Raw genomic sequence first — 21579 nt, forward strand, 5'->3', positions numbered from 1 at the left:
CTCTCTCTCAGGGAGAGATGAAGATGGCGGTGTGTATAGAAGATGATTGTAACAGTGAACTGCCTCCAGCCTCTCTGCTGTTCAGAGCAGCCAGACAGTACAGCTATGGGGTCCTCTTCAGCCTAGCCGAAACACACCGACACCTTGAGAGACTCGCCATGCGCAACAGAGGACCCCTCGAAGGTGAGGGAAAGAGGAAGGGGAAAGAGTTGGGCTCGTGAATGATTTTAATTCCAATTGAAGCATTAGGTTTTTAATTGTCTGCTTTGTATAGCCTGGTCTGCTTTATCTAGTCCGGTCACCTGTCTGCTTTGTCTAGCCTGGTCTGCTTTGTCAAGTCCGGTCACCTGTCTGCTTTGTCAAGTCCGGTCACCTGTCTGCTTTGTCTAGTCCGGTCACCTGTCTGCTTTGTCTAGCCTGGTCTGCTTTGTCTAGCCTGGTCTGCTTTGTCAAGTCCAGTCACCTGTCTGCTTTGTCTAGTCCAGTCACCTGTCTGCTTTGTCTAGTCCGGTCACCTGTCTGCTTTGTCTAGTCCAGTCACCTGTCTGCTTTGTCAAGTCCGGTCACCTGTCTGCTTTGTCAAGTCCAGTCACCTGTCTGCTTTGTCTAGTCCGGTCACCTGTCTGCTTTGTCTAGTCCGGTCACCTGTCTGCTTTGTCAAGTCCGGTCACCTGTCTGCTTTGTCAAGTCCGGTCACCTGTCTGCTTTGTCAAGTCCGGTCACCTGTCTGCTTTGTCTAGTCCAGTCACCTGTCTGCTTTGTCTAGCCTGGTCTGCTTTGTCAAGTCCGGTCACCTGTCTGCTTTGTCTAGTCCAGTCACCTGTCTGCTTTGTCTAGTCCAGTCACCTGTCTGCTTTGTCTAGTCCAGTCACCTGTCTGCTTTGTCTAGTCCAGTCACCTGTCTGCTTTGTCTAGTCCAGTCACCTGTCTGCTTTGTCTAGCCTGGTCTGCTTTGTCTAGTCCAGTCACCTGTCTGCTTTGTCTAGTCCAGTCACCTGTCTGCTTTGTCTAGTCCAGTCACCTGTCTGCTTTGTCTAGTCCAGTCACCTGTCTGCTTTGTCTAGCCTGGTCTGCTTTGTCTAGTCCAGTCACCTGTCTGCTTTGTCTAGTCCGGTCACCTGTCTGCTTTGTCTAGCCTGGTCTGCTTTGTCTAGTCCAGTCACCTGTCTGCTTTGTCTAGTCCAGTCACCTGTCTGCTTTGTCTAGTCCGGTCACCTGTCTGCTTTGTCTAGTCCAGTCACCTGTCTGCTTTGTCTAGTCCAGTCACCTGTCTGCTTTGTCTAGTCCAGTCACCTGTCTGCTTTGTCTAGTCCAGTCACCTGTCTGCTTTGTCTAGTCCAGTCACCTGTCTGCTTTGCTGCACAGCTCATTTGTTTATCTTGTTGGTTAGGTTGTTATTGTAATGTGTTGTCATCCCCTCCAGTTCCTCCAGTGATAGTGAAGGAGTGGTCCAGTGGAAAGTCTAAGTCGGCCCTGACCCCGGAGCTGGTTCCAGCGCTGTGCTTCAGAGAGTGGACCTGTCCTAACCTGCGGAGGCTGTGGCTTGGTAGAGCCAGTGAAGATCGCTCCCGGAGGACCAGAGCTTTCCTAGCCTGTCTGCGCTCTGACTGTCCTGCCTTACTCAACGCTGCTCAGGTCCCACAACACCTTCTGCTCATGTGCTGCGTGCTCAGGTGAGACTGGAAGGGTGTGAGAGGTGTGTGTGTCTGTGTACCACGTGTGTGCTGCGTGCTCAGGTGAGACTAGAAGGGTATGAGAGGTGTGTGTGTCTGTGTACCACGTGTGTGTGCTGCGTGCTCAGGTGAGACTGGAAGGGTGTGAGAGGTGTGTGTGTCTGTGTACCACGTGTGTGTGCTGCGTGCTCAGGTGAGACTGGAAGGGTGTGAGAGGTGTGTGTGTCTGTGTACCACGTGTGTGTGCTGCGTGCTCAGGTGAGACTGGAAGGGTGTGAGAGGTGTGTGTGTCTGTGTACCACGTGTGTGCTGCGTGCTCAGGTGAGACTGGAAGGGTGTGAGAGGTGTGTGTGTCTGTGTACCACGTGTGTGTGTGTCTGCGTGCTCAGGTGAGACTGGAAGGGTGTGAGAGGTGTGTGTGTCTGTGTACCACGTGTGTGCTGCGTGCTCAGGTGAGACTGGAAGGGTGTGAGAGGTGTGTGTGTCTGTGTACCACGTGTGTGCTGCGTGCTCAGGTGAGACTGGAAGGGTGTGAGAGGTGTGTGTGTCTGTGTACCACGTGTGTGTGTCTGCGTGCTCAGGTGAGACTGGAAGGGTGTGAGAGGTGTGTGTGTCTGTGTACCACGTGTGTGTGCTGCGTGCTCAGGTGAGACTGGAAGGGTGTGAGAGGTGTGTGTGTCTGTGTACCACGTGTGTGTGCTGCGTGCTCAGGTGAGACTGGAAGGGTGTGAGAGGTGTGTGTGTCTGTGTACCACGTGTGTGCTGCGTGCTCAGGTGAGACTGGAAGGGTGTGAGAGGTGTGTGTGTCTGTGTACCACGTGTGTGTGCTGCGTGCTCAGGTGAGACTGGAAGGGTGTGAGAGGTGTGTGTGTCTGTGTACCACGTGTGTGTGCTGCGTGCTCAGGTGAGACTGGAAGGGTGTGAGAGGTGTGTGTGTCTGTGTACCACGTGTGTGTGCTGCGTGCTCAGGTGAGACTGGAAGGGTGTGAGAGGTGTGTGTGTCTGTGTACCACGTGTGTGCTGCGTGCTCAGGTGAGGCTGTGTCTTTCTGTACAGGTATATGATTCAGTGGCCAGGTGGTAGGATTCCACAGAGATGTGTTAGACGTGTGTGTGTGATAACAGGTGTGTGTGTGATAACAGGTGTGTGTGTGTGATAACAGGTGTGTGTGTGTTAACAGGTGTGTGTGATGTTAACCTGTTGCGACGAGCAATCCCGTACCCGGGATCGTAATTATAGCCTCAAGCTCATTACCATAATGCAACGTTAACTATTCATGAAAATCGCAAATGAAATGAAATAAATATATTGGCTCTCAAGCTTAGCCTTTTGTTAACAACACTGTCATCTCAGATTTTCAAAATATGCTTTTCAACCATAGCAAAACAAGCATTTGTGTAAGAGTATTGATAGCTAGCATAGCATTAAGTCTAGCATTCAGCAGGCAACATTTTCACAAAAACAAGAAAAGCATTCAAATAAAATCATTTACCTTAAAATAACTTCGGATGTTTTCAATGAGGAGACTCTCAGTTAGATAGCAAATGTTCAGTTTTTCCAAAAAGATTATTTGTGTAGGAGAAATCGCTCTGTTTTGTTCATCACGTTTGGCTAAGAAAAAACTCTGAAAATTCAGTCATCAAAACGGCAAACTTTTTTCCAAATTAACTCCATAATATCGACAGAAACATGGCAAACGTTGTTTAGAATCAATCCTCAAGGTGTTTTTCACATATCTATTCGATGATAAGTCATTTGTGGCAGTTTGGTTTCTCCTCTGAATCACATGGAAAAAAACATGCAGCTGGAGATTACGCACCAATTTCGACGGAGGACACCAGGCGGACACCTGGTTAGTCTCTTATGGTCAATCTTCCAATGATATGCCTACAAATACGTCACAATGCTGCAGACACCTTGGGGAAACGACAGAAAGTGTAGGCTCATTCCTGGCGCATTCACAGCCATATAAGGAGACATTGGAACACAGCGCCTCAAATCTGGCTCACTTCCTGTTTGAAGTTTCATCTTGGTTTCGCCTGTAGCATTAGTTCTGTGGCACTCACAGATAATATCTTTGCAGATTTGGAAACGTCAGAGTGTTTACTTTCCAATTATATGCATTTTCGAACATCTTTTCATGAAAAAATATCTTGTTTAAAACGGGAACGTTTTTCATCCAAAAATGAAATACTGCCCCCAGAGGTTCAAGAGGTTAACAGGTGTGTGTGATGTTAACAGGTGTGTGTGATGTTAACAGGTGTGTGTGATGTTAACAGGTGTGTGTGATGTTAACCTGTTAGGCCGCCCCATCCCGGATCCGGGATTGTGACTACAGCCTCAAGCTCATTACCATAACGCAACATTAGCGATTTCTGAAAATTGCAAAATAAATGAAATAAATATGCCTGTCCTCAAGCTTATCCTTTTCTTAACAATCCTGTCGTCTCAGATTTTCAAAATATGCTTTAGAACCAGAGAAAATCAATAATTTGTGTAAGAGTGGTGATAGCTAGCGTAGCATTTAGCGTTAGCATTTAGCACGCAACATTCACAAAAACCAGCAAAGGGATCAAATAAAATAATTTACCTTTGAAGAACTTCAGATGTTTCAATGAGGAGACTCTCAGTTACATAGCAGATGTCCAGTTTTTCCTGAAAGATGCTTGTGTAGGACACAACGTTCCGTTTTGTTACTATGCATTTGGCTACCGAAACTAACTGAAAATTCAGTCACCTAAACGTCGAACTTTTTTCCAAATTAACTCCATAATATCGACTGAAACATGGAAAACGTTGTTTGAATCAATCCTCAAGGTGTTTGGTCATATATCTCTTCATTGAAATGCCAGTCCTAGACACGTGCATTCTTCTCTGATTCGGATGGAAAAATACTGGGACCTGACTTTTGCGCACCAATTTCCACGCAGACACCATGCGGGACACTTGGTAATTGTCTCTTATGGCCAATCTTCCAATGATATGCCTACAAATACGTCACAATGCTGCAGACACCTGGGGGAAACGATAGGAAGTGTCCGTTGATTCCTGTGCCATTCACAGCCATATAAGGAGATCATGGAAAACGTGCCTTCAAAAATCCTGTTGATTTCCTGGTCACTCAAACATCTTGGTTTTGCCTGTAGATATTGTTCTATGGCACTCACAGTGAAAATCTTTGCAGTTCTGGAAACGTCAGAGTGTCTTCTTTCCAAAACTATCAATTCCAAGCATAGTCGAAAATATCTTTTTTAAAACGTGACAAAATATCGGTTAAAAAGGGCACGTCTTTTTATCCAAAAATGAAATACTGCCCCTAGAGTTCTAACAGGTTAACAGGTGTGTGTGTGTGTTAACAGGTATATGATGCAGTGGCCAGGTGGTGGTATTCTACAGAGACATGAGTTAGATGCCTTCCTGGCCCAGGCAGTCTCTAACCAGCTCTACGAACCAGACCAGCTACAGGAACTGAAGGTACAACACCCATATTACCATACCATCACATTTCCATGGTGACGACACCGTGATGTGACAGACGATGTAAAGTCTGTTTCAACTTGACTGGCACCACGCAAATCAAGTCAAATCACATGTTATTTATCACATGCCCCATGCTCGCAGTACACCTCCTGGTAATCCGTCTGGCCCTGCGGCCTTGTCAATGTTGACATGTTTAAAGGTCTTACTCACATCGGCTGTGGAGAGTGTGATCACACAGTCGTCCGGAACAGCTGATGCTCTCATGCACGTTTCAGTGTTATTTGCCTCGAAGCGAGCATAGAAGTAATTTAGCTCGTCTGGTAGGCTCGTGTCACTGGGCAGCTCTCGGCTGTGCCTCCCTTTGTAGTCTGTAATGGTTTGCAAGCCCTGCCACATCCGACGAGCGTCGGAGCCGGTGTTTTGTTTGATTCGAGTCCTGTATTGACACTTTGCCTGTTTGATGGCTCATCGGAGGTCATAGCGGGATTTCTTATAAGCTTCCGGGTTGGAGTCCCGCTCCTTGAACGCAGCAGTTCTAGCCTTTAGCTCAGTGCGGATGTTGCCTGTAATCCATGGCTTCTGGTTCACTGTGGGGACGACGTCATCAACACACTTATTGAGAAAACCAATGACTGATGTGGTGTACCCCTTAATGTCACATGAGGAATCCCGGAACATATTCCAGTCTGTGCATATTCCAAACTGGCTCTCATGAGGAGCTCCACAGGAAAGGAAGACCCAGAGTTATCTCTGCTGCAGAGGATAATGTCATTAGAGTTAACAGCCTCAGATTACAGACCAAATAAATGCTTTACAGAGTTCAAGTAACAGACACATCTCAACATCAACTGCTCAGAGGAGACTGCGTGAATCAGGCCTTCATGGTTGAATTGCTGCAAAGAAACCATACACAGTGTAAGGGGATAAAGAATATGTACTAATATGAATGACAGAGCTGCATTGGCAAGATGTAGATGGTATCATGAGACCAGTGGAAAAAGTAAACAAAGTGGCATCCTTTGGTCTGATGAGTCCAAATTCTATGATCTTTGGTTCCATCCGCCATGTTTTTGTGAGATGCAGAGTAGGTGAATGGGTGATGTAGGTGTCCTGGAGGGCAGGTAGTTTGATATTTACATGATATGAGATGAATAATGTAGGGTAAGTACATTTATAAGGTAGCCCATCAATTCCCATTATTAAAGCCCCGGTGATGCGTTGTGATAGCGGGTGGACAGGCAGTGGCTCACTACCTCTGGAGAGCCTTCCTGTACGGTTGAGGTGTCGGAGCAGTTGCCCCCGTACCAGGCGGTGAGGGCGGAGCAGTTACAGCCCGCCAGGATGCTCTCGATTGTGCATCTGTAGAAGTTTGTGAGTGCTTTTGGTGACAAGCCGAATTTCTTCAGCCTCCTGAGGTTGAAGAGGCGCTGCTGCGCCTTCTTCACGATGCTGTCTGTGTGAGTGGACCAATTCAGTTTGTCTGTGATGTGTATGCCGAGGAACTTAAAACTTGCTACCCTCTCCACTACTGTCCCATCAATGTGGATAGGGAGGTGTTCCCTCTACTGTTTCCTGAAGTCCACAATCATCTCCTTAGTTTTGTTGACGTTGAGTGTGAGGTTATTTTCCTGACACCACACTCCGAGGGCCCTCACCTCCTCCCTGTAGGCCGTCTCGTCGTTGTTGGTAATCAAGCCTACCACTGTTGTGTCGTCCGCAAACTTGATGATTGAGTTGGAGGCGTGCGTGGCCACGCAGTCGTGGGTGAACAGGGAGTACAGTAGAGGGCTCAGAACGCACCCTTGTGGGGCCCCAGTGTTGAGGATCAGCGGGGAGGAGATGTTGTTGCCTACCCTCATCACCTGGGGGCGGCCCGTCAGGAAGTCCAGTACCCAGTTGCACAGGGCGGGGTCGAGACCCAGGGTCTCGAGCTTGATGATGAGCTTGGAGGGTACTATGGTGTTGAATGCCGAGCTGTAGTCGATGAACAGCATTCTCACATAGGTATTCCTCTTGTCCAGATGGGTTAGGGCAGTGTGCAGTGTGGTTGAGATTGCATCGTCTGTGGACGTATTTGGGCGGTAAGCAAATTGGAGTGGGTCTAGGGTGTCAGGTAGGGTGGAGGTGATATGGTCCTTGACTAGTCTCTCAAAGCACTTCATGATGACGGAAGTGAGTGCTACGGGGCGGTAGTCGTTTAGCTCAGTTACCTTAGCTTTCTTGGGAACAGGAACAATGGTGGCCCTCTTGAAGCATGTGGGAACAGCAGACTGGTATAGGGATTGATTGAATATGTCTGTAAACACACCGGCCAGCTGGTCTGCGCATGCTCTGAGGGCGCGGCTGGGGATGCCGTCTGGGCCTGCAGCCTTGCGAGGGTTAACACGTTTAAATGTCTTACTCACCTCGTCTGCAGTGAAGGAGAGACCGCACGTTTCCGTTGCAGGCCGTGTCAGTGGCACTGTATTGTCCTCGAAGCGGGCAAAAAGTTATTTAGTCTGCCTGGGAGCAAGACATCCTGGTCCGTGACGGGGCTGGATTTCTTCCTGTAGTCCGTGATTGACTGTAGACCCTGCCACATGCCTCTTGTGTCTGAGCCGTTGAATTGAGATTCTACTTTGTCTCTGTACTGACGCTTAGCTTGTTTGATAGCCTTGTGGAGGGAATAGCTGCACTGTTTGTATTCGGTCATGTTACCAGACACCTTGCCCTGATTAAAAGCAGTGGTTCGCGCTTTCAGTTTCACGCAAATGCTGCCATCAATCCACGGTTTCTGGTTAGGGAATGTTTTAATCGTTGCTATGGGAACGACCTCTTCAACGCACGTTCTAATGAACTCGCACACCGAATCAGCGTATTCGTCAATATTGTTAACTGACGCAATACGAAACATATCCCAGTCCACGTGATGGAAGCAGTCTTGGAGTGTGGAGTCAGCTTGGTCGGACCAGCGTTGGACAGACCTCAGCGTGGGAGCCTCTTGTTTTAATTTCTGTCTGTAGGCAGGGATCAACAAAATGGAGTCGTGGTCAGCTTTTCCAAAAGGGGGGCGGGGCAGGGCCTTATATGCGTCGCGGAAGTTAGAGTAACAATGATCCAAGGTTTTTCCACCCCTGGTTGTGCAATCGATATGCTGATAAAATTTAGGGAGTCTTGTTTTCAGATTAGCCTTGTGAAAATCCCCAGCAACAATGAATGCAGCCTCCGGATATATGGATTCCAGTTTGCAAAGAGTTAAATAAAGTTCGTTCAGAGCTATCGATGTGTCTGCTTGGGGGGGGGATATATACGGCTGTGATTATAATCGAAGAGAATTCTCTTGGTAGGTAATGCGGTCTACATTTGATTGTGAGGAATTCTAAATCAGGTGAACAGAAGGATTTGAGTTCCTGTATGTTTCTTACATCACACCATGTCTCGTTAGCCATAAGGCATACGCCCCCGCCCCTCTTCTTACCAGAAAGATGTCTGTTTCTGTCGGCGTGATGCGTGGAGAAACCCGTTGGCTGCACCGCATCGGATAGCGTCTCTCCAGTGAGCCAAGTTTCCGTGAAGCAAAGAACGTTACAGTCTCTGAGTCCCTCTGATGTCCCTCTGGAATCAACCTTGTCAAGAGACTGGACATTGGCATTCCGTTGTCCTGTTTGAAAGGCAGAACACAGGATCCGCGTCGCGAAAAACATATTCTTGGTCGTACTGATGGTGAGTTGACGCTGATCTTATATTCAGTAGTTCTTCTCGACTGTATGTAATGAAACCTAAGATGACCTGGGGTACTAATGTAAGAAATAACACGTAAAAAAACAAAAAACTGCATAGTTTCCTAGGAACGCGAAGCGAGGCGGCCATCTCTGTCGGCGCCGGAAGCATAGTGAAGGAATAGCAGCCAACAAGTGCTCAGCATATGTGGGAACTTCTTCAAGACTGTTGGAAAAGCATTCCAGGTGAAGCTGGTTGAGAGAATGCCAAGTGTGTGCAAAGCTGTCAAGGCAAAGAGTGGCTACTTTGAAGAATCTTAAATATGTTTTTTCTTGTTTAACACTTTTTTGGTTACTACATGATTCCATGTGTGTTATTTCATAGTTTTGATGTCTTCACTATTATTCAATGTAGAAAATAGTCCAACAAAAAAACAAAAAAAACCTTGAATGAGTAGGTGTGTCCAAACCTTTGACTGGTACTGTACATGAAGATGTCTATCTGTTTCTAATATTTCTAGATCTGATAGAGTTGGTATAGGAGAGGATGTGGTCGTATACTGAGCAAACAATATAAACGCAACATGCAACAATTTCAAAGATTTTACTGAGTTTACTTATTTTTTATTTCAACTTTATTTAACCTGGTAGGCTAGTTAGGCTAGAACAAGTTCTCATTTACAACGGCGACCTGGCCAATATAAAGCAAAGCAGTGCGACAAAAACCACAGCACAGAGTTACACATAAACAAACATACAGTCAATAACACAATAGAAAAATATATACACAGGCAATAAATAGGCCATTGTGGCAAAATAATTACAATTTAGCATTAATCTGATGTGCAGATTATGTGAAAGTAGAGATATTGGGGTGCAAAAGAGCAAAAATAAATAACAATATGGGGATGAGGTAGTTGGATGGGCTATTTACAGATGGGCTATGTACAGCTGCAGTGATCGGTAAGCTGCTCTGACAACTGATGCTAAAAGCTAGTGAGGGAGATAGAAGTCTCCAGCTTCAGTGATTTTTGCAATTCGTTCCAGTCGTTGGCAGAAGAGAACTGGAATGAAAGGCGGCCGTAGGAGGAGTTGGCTTTCGGGATGACCAATGAAATATACCTGCTGGAGCGCATGCTATGGGTGGGTGTTGCTATGGTGACCAGTGAGCTGAGAAGGCGGGGCTTTACCAAGCAAAGACTTATAGATGACCTGGAGCCAGTGGGTTTGGCGACGAGTATGAGGCGAGGGCCAGCCAACGAGAGCGTACAGGTCGCACTGGTGGGTAGTATATCTGGCTTTGGTGACAAAACAGATGGCACTGTGATAGATTGCATCCAATTTGCTGAGAAGAATGTTGGAGGCTATTTTGTAAATGACATTGCCGAAGTCGAGGATCGGTAGGATAGTCCGTTTTACGGTGATATGTTTAGCAGCATGAGTGAAGGAGGCCTTGTTGCGAAATAGGAAGCAGATTCTAGATTTCATTTTGGATTAGAGATGCTTAACACCGTGTCTAAAGAAGGGCCAGAAGTATACAGAATGGTGTCGTCTGCATAGAGGTGGATCATAGAATCACCAGCAGCAAGAGCGACATCATTGATGTATACAGAGAAAAGAGTCGGCCCGAGAATTGAACCCTGTGGCACCCCCATAGAGACTGTCAGAGGTCCGGACAACACACCCTCCGATTTGACACACTGAACTCTATCTGAGAAGTTACATCTGGATTACATCTTCAAACTAAGGGCAATGGTGATATCCTGACAGGGAGACGTGTCCATCATGGATGATGATGTGTACAGGTAAGATAGTCTAGCAATAGCTAGCTAAATTTTCAGATATTACACGTTTCTAATTTGGGCAGAAAGTGGTTTCATTTCAAGCTAAAGTGTACTGTTAGCTAGCGAGCTAACGTTAGCTGGCTGGCTCCCTTGCTGACTGTATTATTCGTATCCCAGAGCTGTTTTCTGTTCTAGTTCGAGCCTAATGTTAGCTAGCTAACATTGCACCTGGTTGGTTAGCTCCCAGCACTGTGGCATTGTTGGCACTGTGTTTATTGTTGTTTAACTAGCTAACGTTAGCTGTCTGTCTCGCTAGCTAACGTTAGCTGTCTGTCTCGTTAGCTAACGTTAGCTGGCTGGCTCGTTAGCTAACGTTAGCTGGCTGGCTCGTTAGCTAACGTTAGCTGGCTGGCTCGTTAGCTAACGTTACGTGACGTGTATACAACACCTGTTGAATATGGCCGGTGTCAATAAACGTCTGAAAAAAAGCATAATGTAATTGTAGCCAGCAGAGCTGGTTAGGCTGTTTTCATGTTATCCAGAGGTAAACAAATCATCAGCCAGAGCGTCAAGTTTGCGTGCACTCCAAGAGTGAAACGAGTTGGGTGGGGCTAAAGCTTAAGAGGGTGTGAACTATGCTGAATGGGTGTAGATAAAGAAGAGCTCTTCACTAGATACCCAAACATTCAAAGGCAAAAGGAGGTTACAAGTTGTTCAACTTTCAAAGCAGAATTACTTTCCCATTGTTCCTCAACTGTAGTGTATGATATACCATTTTGTAGCTCCGAGTCTCTACTTTTATCCAGTGTAAAAACATAATTTCAAATGTTGCTACCGAATCCAGGTGGTGAGTCACATGTGTTTAGTGAGTCCGCCAGATCAGATGCAGTAGGGATGACCAAGGATTTTCTCTTTAAGTGGGTGAATTCCTGTCCTGCTAAGCATTCAAAATGTCTAATAAAAATCTAATCAAATCACATTTTATTGGCCACATACGTTTTTAGCAGATGTTATTGCGGGTGTAGCGAGTACTTTTGGGTATCAGGGAAAATGTATACATTATTTATTTTATTGTATTTTGCACCACAGTGAGGCTCTCTCTCCATTACCTATTGTTCCTGCAGTTGGGATTCAACATCTTCAAATGTATTCAAAATTTATGTGCAGATAATCGGCAAAAAGCAGTAGTAGCCTACCAGTATGCTAATTAGGGAGCCAAATTAATGTCTTTCTCACTGATGTGATTCGGTTCCATTTACCTAAAAGATCTATTCAAAAGAGCATTTCATTCATGAACAACCCATCACTAGGCTACACTGGCAAGTACTTTAAAATAATACTTTAAAGTACTACTTAAGTAGTTTTCTGGGGGGTATCTGTACTCTACTATTTATATTTTTTGACAACTTTTACTTTACTAAATTGCTAAAGAAAAACAGCCTTCCCTCAAGTCCCACCCACAGTGATTGATTGACAGCTCTGAAACCCTACCAACTCTGACTCACAACTCCTAAATCATATCCAACACAACTAACACACTGAATTCATACATACAAGTGTTGATCCCATGAGCTGCAATAAAACATCCCAGAAATGTTGTGCATACTTATGTTTACATCCCTGCCAGTGAGCATTTCTCCTTCGCCAAGATCATTCATCCACCTGACAGGTGTGGCATATCAAGAAGCTGGTTAAATGGCATGATCATGACACAGGTGCACCTTGTGCTGGGGGACAATAAAAAGCCACTCTAAAATGTGGCAGTTTTGTCACATAACACAATGCCACAGATGTCTCAAGTTTTAAGGAGCGTGCAGTTGGCATGCTGACTGCAGGAATGTCTCCCACAGCTGTTGTCAGATAATTGAATGTTAATTCCTCTACCATAAGCCATCTCTACAACGTCGTTTAAGAAAATTTGGCAGTACGTCCAACCGGCCTCACAACCGCAGACCACGTGTTACCATGCCAGCCCTGGATCGTCTGAGATCAGCCACCCGGAAAGCTGACGAAACTGCAGAGTAGTTCTGTCTGTAATAAAACCACTTTTTGTTTGGAAAAACTCGGTCTGATTGGCTGGACCTGGCTCCCAGTGGGTGGGCCTATGCCCTCCCAGGCCGATCCATGGCTGTGCCCCTGCCCAGTCATGTAAAATCCATAGATTAGGGCCTAATGAATGTATTTTTACTGATTTCCTTATGAACTGTAAACTCAGTAAAATCATTGGAATTGTTGCATGTATTTTTGTTCAGTGACTATATTTTATTGTGTGTATCTCTGTAGGTAGAGAAGGTAGACAGTCGGGGGGTCCAGCTGGCGTCTCTCTTCATGGCGGGCGTGGACACTGCTCTGTTGGTCAACGACGTGTGTGGTCAGCCGTTACCATGGGAACACTGCTGCCCCTGGGGCTTCTTCGACGGGAAACTCTTCCAGACCAAACTGGCCCGCGGCGGCCGAGACCGACTGGCCCTGTTCGACATGTGTGAAGGACAGGTAGGTGTATGTGACCCCTCTCTGGGTCGGCGGTTCGAGGTCGGGGAGCCGGACAGAAACATGGCAACGTACAGGGCGTTCACTACCTGCTCTAGAATGCAGGGTAAAATGGGGCAATTCAAGAGGGTGCTACTAACTTAAACTTAAAACATTGTTTTCTTTGCCTTAAATAACATTAATTTGATTATGCTCTACAATATTATAACCTTAATATTCTTGTACTTAAGTGTTGACACTAGCTATTTTAAACCTTAATATTCTTGTACCTAGAAAAGCCCCCTAGTCAACACTTTTATGTCAATTTAAAGTCTGCTAAATGACTTAAATGTAAATGTAAATGTTAAAGGGGAAGACTCAGGAATACACCATGAAACCAGGAACAGGTCGCTTTTGCACATGGTAGATGTTGAAATTCAGTCTGTTAGCTTTGTAAATGGGCCCAAATGTATTTTGTATTCTGGGGATTTCATTTAACGTTCAAAGTTAGCGTCGTTCTCCCCAGTGAGCAGTGACAATTCTATTTTAGTGATAATGCCCGAGAAGCTGTGGTTTGGAGGATATAATGGTACGGTGTGTTTTGTCTCGGGCCGACAGACCATGCCAATATATCCTCCAAACCACGTTATTGAGGCCATTATCACTTTTATACAACAGCTACCAGCATATTAAAATGATTAACATTCATTTATTCCTACTATTTCATCCTTTCCAGGGGAGATAGTCCTGAGGTTGCTACCCAAGCCGTCTAGACGTTCGTTCCATTGCATTGTTTCCAGCCAAGGTTCACTGGTCATTTGTTGACTGGTGACAGACCTTTTCCCTCTTGCTACCTGACCTTTCCCCCTTGCTACCTGACCTTTCCCCCTTGCTACCTGACCTTTCCCCCTTGCTACCTGACCTTTCCCCCTTGCTACCTGACCTTTCCCCCTTGCTACCTGACCTTTCCCCCTTGCTACCTGACCTTTCCCCCTTGCTACCTGACCTTTTCCCTCTTGCTACCTGACCTTTCCCCCTTGCTACCTGACCTTTCCCCCTTGCTACCTGACCTTTCCCCCTTGCTACCTGACCTTTCCCCCTTGTACCTGACCTTTCCCCCTTGCTACCTGAAACTTTCCCCCTTGCTACCTGACCTTTCCCCCTTGCTACCTGACCCCCCCTTGACCTTTCCCCCTTGCTACCTGACCTTTCCCCCTTGCTACCTGACCTTTCCCCCTTGCTACCTGACCTTTCCCCCTTGCTACCTGACCTTTCCCTCTTGCTACCTGACCTTTCCCCCTTGCTACCTGACCTTTCCCTCTTGCTACCTGACCTTTCCCCCTTGCTACCTGACCTTTCCCTCTTGCTACCTGACCTTTCCCCCTTGCTACCTATGCAACAACACAGCTAACACAAACACTACACAGCAAACTAGCTAATATATGCCATTTAGCAGACGCTTTTATCCAAAGCGACTTACAGTCATGTGTGCATACATTCTACGTATAGCTACATTTCGTTGTTCCTGTTTATCTATGGACATATCTTTGTGCAGTGTATACAGTGTACACTATACAGTGCATTTGGAAAGTATTCAGACCCTTTGACTTTTTTCACAATTTGTTACGTTACAGCCTTATTCTAAAATGGATTCCCACTGCATCAATCTACACACAATACCCCATAATGACAAAGTAAAAACAGATTTTTAGAATTTTTTGCAAACGTATTAAAAATAAAAAACTGAAATCACATTTACATAAGTATTCACGCCCTTTACTCAGTACTTTGAAGCACCTTTGGCAGGGATTACAGCCTCAAGTCTTCTTGGGTAAGACGCTACAAGCTTGGCACACCTGTATTTGGGGAGTTTCTCCCATTCCTCTCTGCAGGTCCTCTCAAACTTGGTCAGGTTGGATGGGGAGCGTCGCTGCACAGCTATTTTCAGGTCTCCAGAGATGTTCGATCGGGTTCAAGTCTGGACTCTGGCAGGGCCACTCAAAGACATGCAGAGACTTGTCCCGAAGCCACTCCTGCTTTGTCTTGGCTGTGTGTTTAGGGTCGTTGTCCTATTGGAAGGTGAACCTTCGCCCCAGTCTAAGGTCCTGCTCTGGAGCAGCTTTTCATCAAGGATCTCAATGTACTTTGCTTCGTTCATCATTCCCATGATCCTGATTAATCTCCCATTCCCTGCTGCTGAAAGACATCCCCACAGCATGATGCAGCCACCACCACGTCCTCCAGACGTGTCGCTTGGCATTCAGGCCAAAGAGTTCGATCTTGGTTTCATCAGACCAGAGAATCTTGTTTCTGAGGGTCTGAATACTTATGTAAATAAGGTGTTTCTGTTTTTATTTTTAATGAATTTGCACACAAAAAATGCCTGTTTTTGCTTAGTCATTCTGGGGTATTGTGTGTAGATTGAGGACATGTTTTTATTAAAGCCATTTTAAAGTAAGGCTGTAACGTAACAAAATGTGGAAGAAGTGAAGCGGTCTGAATACTTTCCGAAAACACTGTATCCATAAAAATTATTCTCATGCTGATTCATGATTTCGACTGGCTGAAAAACCTGTCTGTCTCGCTTAAAACGTTCATTAACTATGGTCAGTGCTATTGCAGTTCTAACCATAACCCAAACCTTAACCATTTTAAATGTCAACTTCAGTGGTGTAGGGATGTACCAGTTATCCCGGATAGCACGAACCCTTTAACTATGGAACGGTGGAGATCGAATTTCAATATTGAAACAGTGTTGCAAATGTCAGATAGACAGACTGCAAGAGTTATACAAATCTCCATTTATGAAAAACAAATTGTAGCTATAAGCAAGGGGAGATAATATCTAGATGCTTTTTTAAAGTGGAGATCAAGTTCATAAATTGCCTGGCTGGGCTGATGACAGTGCATTGCGCTGTGAGACGGAACAGAGTAAATAGGCATTTCAATGTCATAGCCTTATTCTGGGGTAACTTGTGGAATAGACACTGGCTGGAACACGGTCTTAACCAATCAGCATCCAGGATTAGACCTACCTGTTGTATAGTGAGCAGCGTAGGGTTTAGTCCTACCTGTTTAGTCCTACCTGTCTCTCTAAGCATTTCATGATGACGGAAGTGAGTGCTACAGGGCGGTAGTCGTTTAGTGGGAACTGCAGACTGGGATAAGGATTGATTGAATATGTCCGTAAACACACCAGCCAGCTGGTCTGCGCATGCTCTGTGGACGCGGCTGGGGATGCCGTCTGGGCCTGCAGATGGGAAACCCGTTCCGCTAGCGGAACCCCTCGCCAACAGCCAATGGAATTGCAGGGTGCCGAATACAAATCAACAGAAATCTCATAAATCAAATTTCTCAAACATACAAGTATTAAGCACCATTTTAAAGATAGAATTATCTTTAATCCAGCCACAGTGTCTGATTTAAAAAATGCTTTACAGTGAAAGCTCCACAAACGATTGTTAGGTCACCACCAACGCACAGAAAAACCCAGCCATTTTTCCAGCCAAAGAGAGTCACAAAAAGCACAAATAGAGATAAAATTCATCACTAACCTTTGATCTTCATCAGATGACACTCATAGGACTTCATGTTACACAATATATGTATGTTTTGTTCGGTAAAGTGCATATTTATGTCGAAAAATCTTATTTGACATTGGCGTGTTATGTTCAGTAAAACATGCCGTGATTTTGCAGAGAGCCACATGAATTCACAGAAATACTTATAATAAATGTTGATGAAAATTCAACTATTATACATGGGAACTTTATCTAAATTTCTCCTTAATTCAACCGCTGTGTCAGATTTTTTTTTTTTTTACTTTATGGAACAAGCATAATCTGAGAACGGCGCTCAGAGCCCACCCAGCCAGAAAAATATCCACCATGTTGGGTAGTCAACATTATTCATAAATAGCATTATAAATATTCACTTACCTTTGATGATCTTCATCAGAATGCACTCTCAGGAATCGAAGTTCCACAATAAATGCTTGTTTTGTTCGATAATGTCCATAATTTATGTCCAATAGCTTCTTTTGTTAGGGCGTTTGGTAAACTAATCCAAAAGCGCAATCTGGTCCATTCGGACAAAACGTTCAAAAAGTTATATTACAGGTCGAAGAAACTTGTCAAACTAATTACAGAATCAATCTTTAGGATGTTTTTATCATAAAAGTTCAATAATGTTCCAACCGGAGAATTCCATTGTTTATAGAAAAGCAATGGCACGAGAGCTACCTCTCAAGTGAAAGCGCGTGACTGAGAATGAGGCTGTAGGCAGACCAATGAGTCAAACAGCTCCCATCCGGCCCCACTTCACATGAGCAGCCTGAAACAACGTTCTAAAGACGGTTGACATCTAGTGGAAGCCTTAGGAAGTGCAACACAACCCATATCCCACTGTGTATTCGATAGGGGTGAGTTCAAAAACTACAAACCTCAGATTTCCCACTTCCAGTTGGATTTTTTCTCAGGTTTTTGCCTGCCATATGAGTTATGTTATACTCACAGACATCATTCAAACAGTTTTAGAAACTGAGTGTTTTCTATCCAATACTAATAATAATATGCATATATTAGCATCTGGGACTGAGTAGGAGGCTGTTCACTCTGGGTACGCGATTCATCCAAAGCCCCCTGTCGCAAACAAGTTATATGTTTTCCTCACGTCGGCTGCAGTGAAGGAGAGGCCGCAGGTTTTGGTAGCTGGCCGTGTCAGTGGCACCGTATTGTCCTCAAAGTGGGCAAAGAAGTTGTTTAGTCAGTCTGGGAGCAAGACATCCTGGTCCGCGATGGGGCTGGTTTTCTTTTTGTAATCCGTGATTGACTGTAGACCCTGCCACATACCTCTTGTGTCTGAGCCGTTGAATTGAGATTCTACTTTGTCTCTATACTGACGCTTATAGCTTGTTTGATTGCCTTGCGGAGGGAATAGCTACACTGTTTGTGTTCGGTCATGTTTCCGGTCACCTTGCCCTGGTTAAAAGCAGTGGTTCTCGCTTTCAGTTTCGTGCGAATGCTGCAATCAATCCACGGTTTCTGGTTTGGGAATGCTTTAATAGTTGCTGTGGGTAATACATCGCCAATGCACTTGCTAATAAATTCGCTCACCGAATCAGTGTATTCGTCAATGTTGTTGTTGGACGCAATGCGGAACATATCCCAGTCCATGTGATCGAAGCGTGGAATCAGATTGGTCGGACCAGCGTTGAACAGACCTGAGCGTGGGAGCTTCCTGTTTTAGTCTCTGTCTATAGGCAGTGAGCAACAAAATGGAGTCGTGGTCAGCTTCTCCGAAGGGAGGGCGGGGGAAGGCCTTATATGTGTCGCGGAAGTTAGAATAACAATGATCCAGGGTTTTACCAGCCCTGGATGCGCAATCGATATGCTGATAGAATTTTGGGAGTCTTGTTTTCAGATTAGCTTGTTAAAATCCCCAGCTACAATGAATGCAGCCTCAGGATATGTGGTTTCCAGTTCACAAAGAGTCAAATTAAGTTCATTCAGGGCCATCGATGTGTCTGCTTGGGGGGGGATATATACGACTGTGAATATAATCGAAGAGAATTCTCTTGGTAGATAATGCGGTCGACATTTGATTGTGAGGAATTCTAAGTCGGGTGAACAGAAGTACTTGAGTTCCTGTATGTTGTTGTGACCACACCACGTCTCGTTAATCATAAGGCATCCCCCCCCCCCGCCCCTATTCTTACCAGAAAGATGTTTGTTTCTGTCGGCACGATGCGTGAAGAAACCAGCTGGCTGTACTGACTCCGATAGCGTCTCTCCAGTGAGCCATGTTTCCGTGAAGCAGAGAACGTTACAGTCTCTGATGTCTCTCTGGAATGCTACCCTTGCTCGGATTTCATCAACCTTGTTGTCAAGAGACTGGACTTTGGCGAGTAGTATGCTCTGGAGCGGTGCGTGATGTGCCCGTCTCCGGAGCCTGACCAGAAGACCGCTTCGTTTCCCTCTTTTACGAAGTCGTTTTTTTGGGTCGCCGTTGTATTGGATCGCCGGCTGGGATCCGATCCATTGTCCTGGGTGGTGGACCAAACAGAGGATCCGCTTCGAGAAAGTCATATTCCTGGTCGTAATGATGGTGAGTTGACGTTGCTCTTATATTCAGTGGTTCCTCCCGACTGTATGTAATGAAACCTAAGATTACCTATAATATAATAATAATAATATAATAATAATAATAATATAATAATATATGCCATTTAGCTGACGCTTTTATCCAAAGCGATTTACAGTCATGTGTGCATACATTCTACGTATGGGTGGTCCCGGGAATCGAACCCACTACCCTGGCGTTACAAGCGCCATGCTCTACCAGCTGAGCCACAGAAGGACCAATGTAAGAAATAACACGTGAAAAAACAAAATACTGCGTAGTTTCCTCGTAATGCGAAGCGAGGCGGCCATCTCTGTCGGTGCCGGAAGTTGCGAATTCCTGGGGGTCTCAACGTGTATATCTCTCTCTCCTCTCCATCCTGGGGGTCTCAACGTGTATATCTCTCTCTCCTCTCCATCCTGGGGGTCTCAACGTGTATATCTCTCTCTCTCCTCTCCATCCTGGGGGTCTCAACGTGTATATCTCTCTCCTCTCCATCCTGGGGGTCTCAACGTGTCTCTCTCTCTCTCCTCTCCATCCTGGGGGTCTCAATGTGTATCTCTCTCTCCTCTCCATCCTGGGGGTCTCAACGTGTATATCTCTCTCTCTCCTCTCCATCCTGGGGGTCTCAACGTGTATATCTCTCTCCTCCTCTCCATCCTGGGGGTCTCAATGTGTATCTCTCTCTCCTCTCCATCCTGGGGGTCTCAATGTGTATCTCTCTCTCTCTCTCTCCATCCTGGATGTCTCAATGTGTATCTCTCTCTCTCTCTCCATCCTGGGGGTCTCAACGTGTATCTCTCTCCTGGGGGTCTCAACGTGTATATCTGTCTCTCTCTCTCTCCTCTCCATCCTGGATGTCTCAATGTGTATCTCTCTCTCCTCTCCATCCTGGATGTCTCAATGTGTATCTCTCTCTCCTCTCCATCCTGGGGGTCTCAATGTGTATCTCTCTCTCTCCTCTCCATCCTGGGGGTCTCAATGTGTATATCTCTCTCTCCTCTCCATCCTGGATGTCTCAATGTGTATCTCTCTCTCTCCTCTCCATCCTGGATGTCTCAATGTGTATCTCTCTCTCCTCTCCATCCTGGATGTCTCAATGTGTATCTCTCTCTCCTCTCCATCCTGGGGGTCTCAATGTGTATCTCTCTCTCTCCTCTCCATCCTGGGGGTCTCAATGTGTATCTCTCTCTACTCTCCATCCTGGATGTCTCAATGTGTATCTCTCTCTCTCCTCTCCATCCTGGGGGTCTCAATGTGTATCTGTCTCTCCTCTCCATCCTGGGGGTCTCAATGTGTATATCTCTCTCTCCTCTCCATCCTGGATGTCTCAATGTGTATCTCTCTCTCCTCTCCATCCTGGGGGTCTCAATGTGTATCTCTCTCTACTCTCCATCCTGGGGGTCTCAATGTGTATCTCTCTCTCTACTCTCCATCCTGGATGTCTCAATGTGTATCTCTCTCTCCTCTCCATCCTGGAGGTCTCAATGTGTATCTCTCTCTGCTCTCCATCCTGGGGGTCTCAATGTGTATCTCTCTCTCTCCTCTCCATCCTGGAGGTCTCAATGTGTATCTCTCTCTCCTCTCCATCCTGGATGTCTCAATGTGTATCTCTCTCTCCTCTCCATCCTGGATGTCTCAATGTGTATCTCTCTCTCCTCTCCATCCTGGATGTCTCAATGTGTATCTCTCTCTCCTCTCCATCCTGGATGTCTCAATGTGTATCTCTCTCTCCTCTCCATCCTGGATGTCTCAATGTGTATCTCTCTCTCCTCTCCATCCTGGATGTCTCAATGTGTATCTCTCTCTCCTCTCCATCCTGGATGTCTCAATGTGTATCTCTCTCTCCTCTCCATCCTGGAGGTCTCAATGTGTATCTCTCTCTCCTCTCCATCCTGGATGTCTCAATGTGTATCTCTCTCTCCTCTCCATCCTGGATGTCTCAAAGTGTATCTCTCTCTCCTCTCCATCCTGGGGGTCTCAACGTGTATCTCTCTCTCTCCTCTCCATCCTGGGGGTCTCAATGTGTATATCTGTCTCTCTCTCTCCTCTCCATCCTGGATGTCTCAATGTGTATCTCTCTCTCCTCTCCATCCTGGATGTCTCAATGTGTATCTCTCTCTCCTCTCCATCCTGGGGGTCTCAATGTGTATATCTCTCTCTCCTCTCCATCCTGGATGTCTCAATGTGTATCTCTCTCTCCTCTCCATCCTGGATGTCTCAATGTGTATCTCTCTCTCCTCTCCATCCTGGGGGTCTCAACGTGTATCTCTCTCTCTCCTCTCCATCCTGGGGGTCTCAACGTGTATCTCTCTCTCTCCTTTCCATCCTGGGGGTCTCAACGTGTATATCTCT

The 21579-nt window shown here is 45.8% G+C and overlaps 1 protein-coding gene and 1 long non-coding RNA gene across 2 annotated transcripts in view; one reads left to right on the forward strand and one right to left on the reverse strand.

The window, feature by feature from the left end:
* Positions 1-21579, forward strand: part of LOC118372962 (constitutive coactivator of PPAR-gamma-like protein 2) — an 81314-nt gene that overhangs the window by 42789 nt on the left and 16946 nt on the right. The window contains exons 9-12 of the mRNA XM_052481193.1: positions 12-183; positions 1424-1673; positions 5033-5147; positions 12919-13128. Coding sequence (XP_052337153.1) covers positions 12-183; positions 1424-1673; positions 5033-5147; positions 12919-13128 — 747 coding nt within the window. The remainder of the gene's footprint in view (positions 1-11; positions 184-1423; positions 1674-5032; positions 5148-12918; positions 13129-21579) is intronic.
* Positions 13146-15561, reverse strand: LOC127912306 (uncharacterized). The gene is made up of 3 exons (XR_008081732.1): positions 14291-15561; positions 14128-14195; positions 13146-14084 (listed from the first exon to the last, which is right to left on the reverse strand). It is a non-coding gene; the product is annotated as an uncharacterized LOC127912306 (long non-coding RNA).

Source organism: Oncorhynchus keta, chromosome 27, assembly GCF_023373465.1.
Source record: "Oncorhynchus keta strain PuntledgeMale-10-30-2019 chromosome 27, Oket_V2, whole genome shotgun sequence".
NCBI lineage: Eukaryota > Metazoa > Chordata > Actinopteri > Salmoniformes > Salmonidae > Oncorhynchus > Oncorhynchus keta.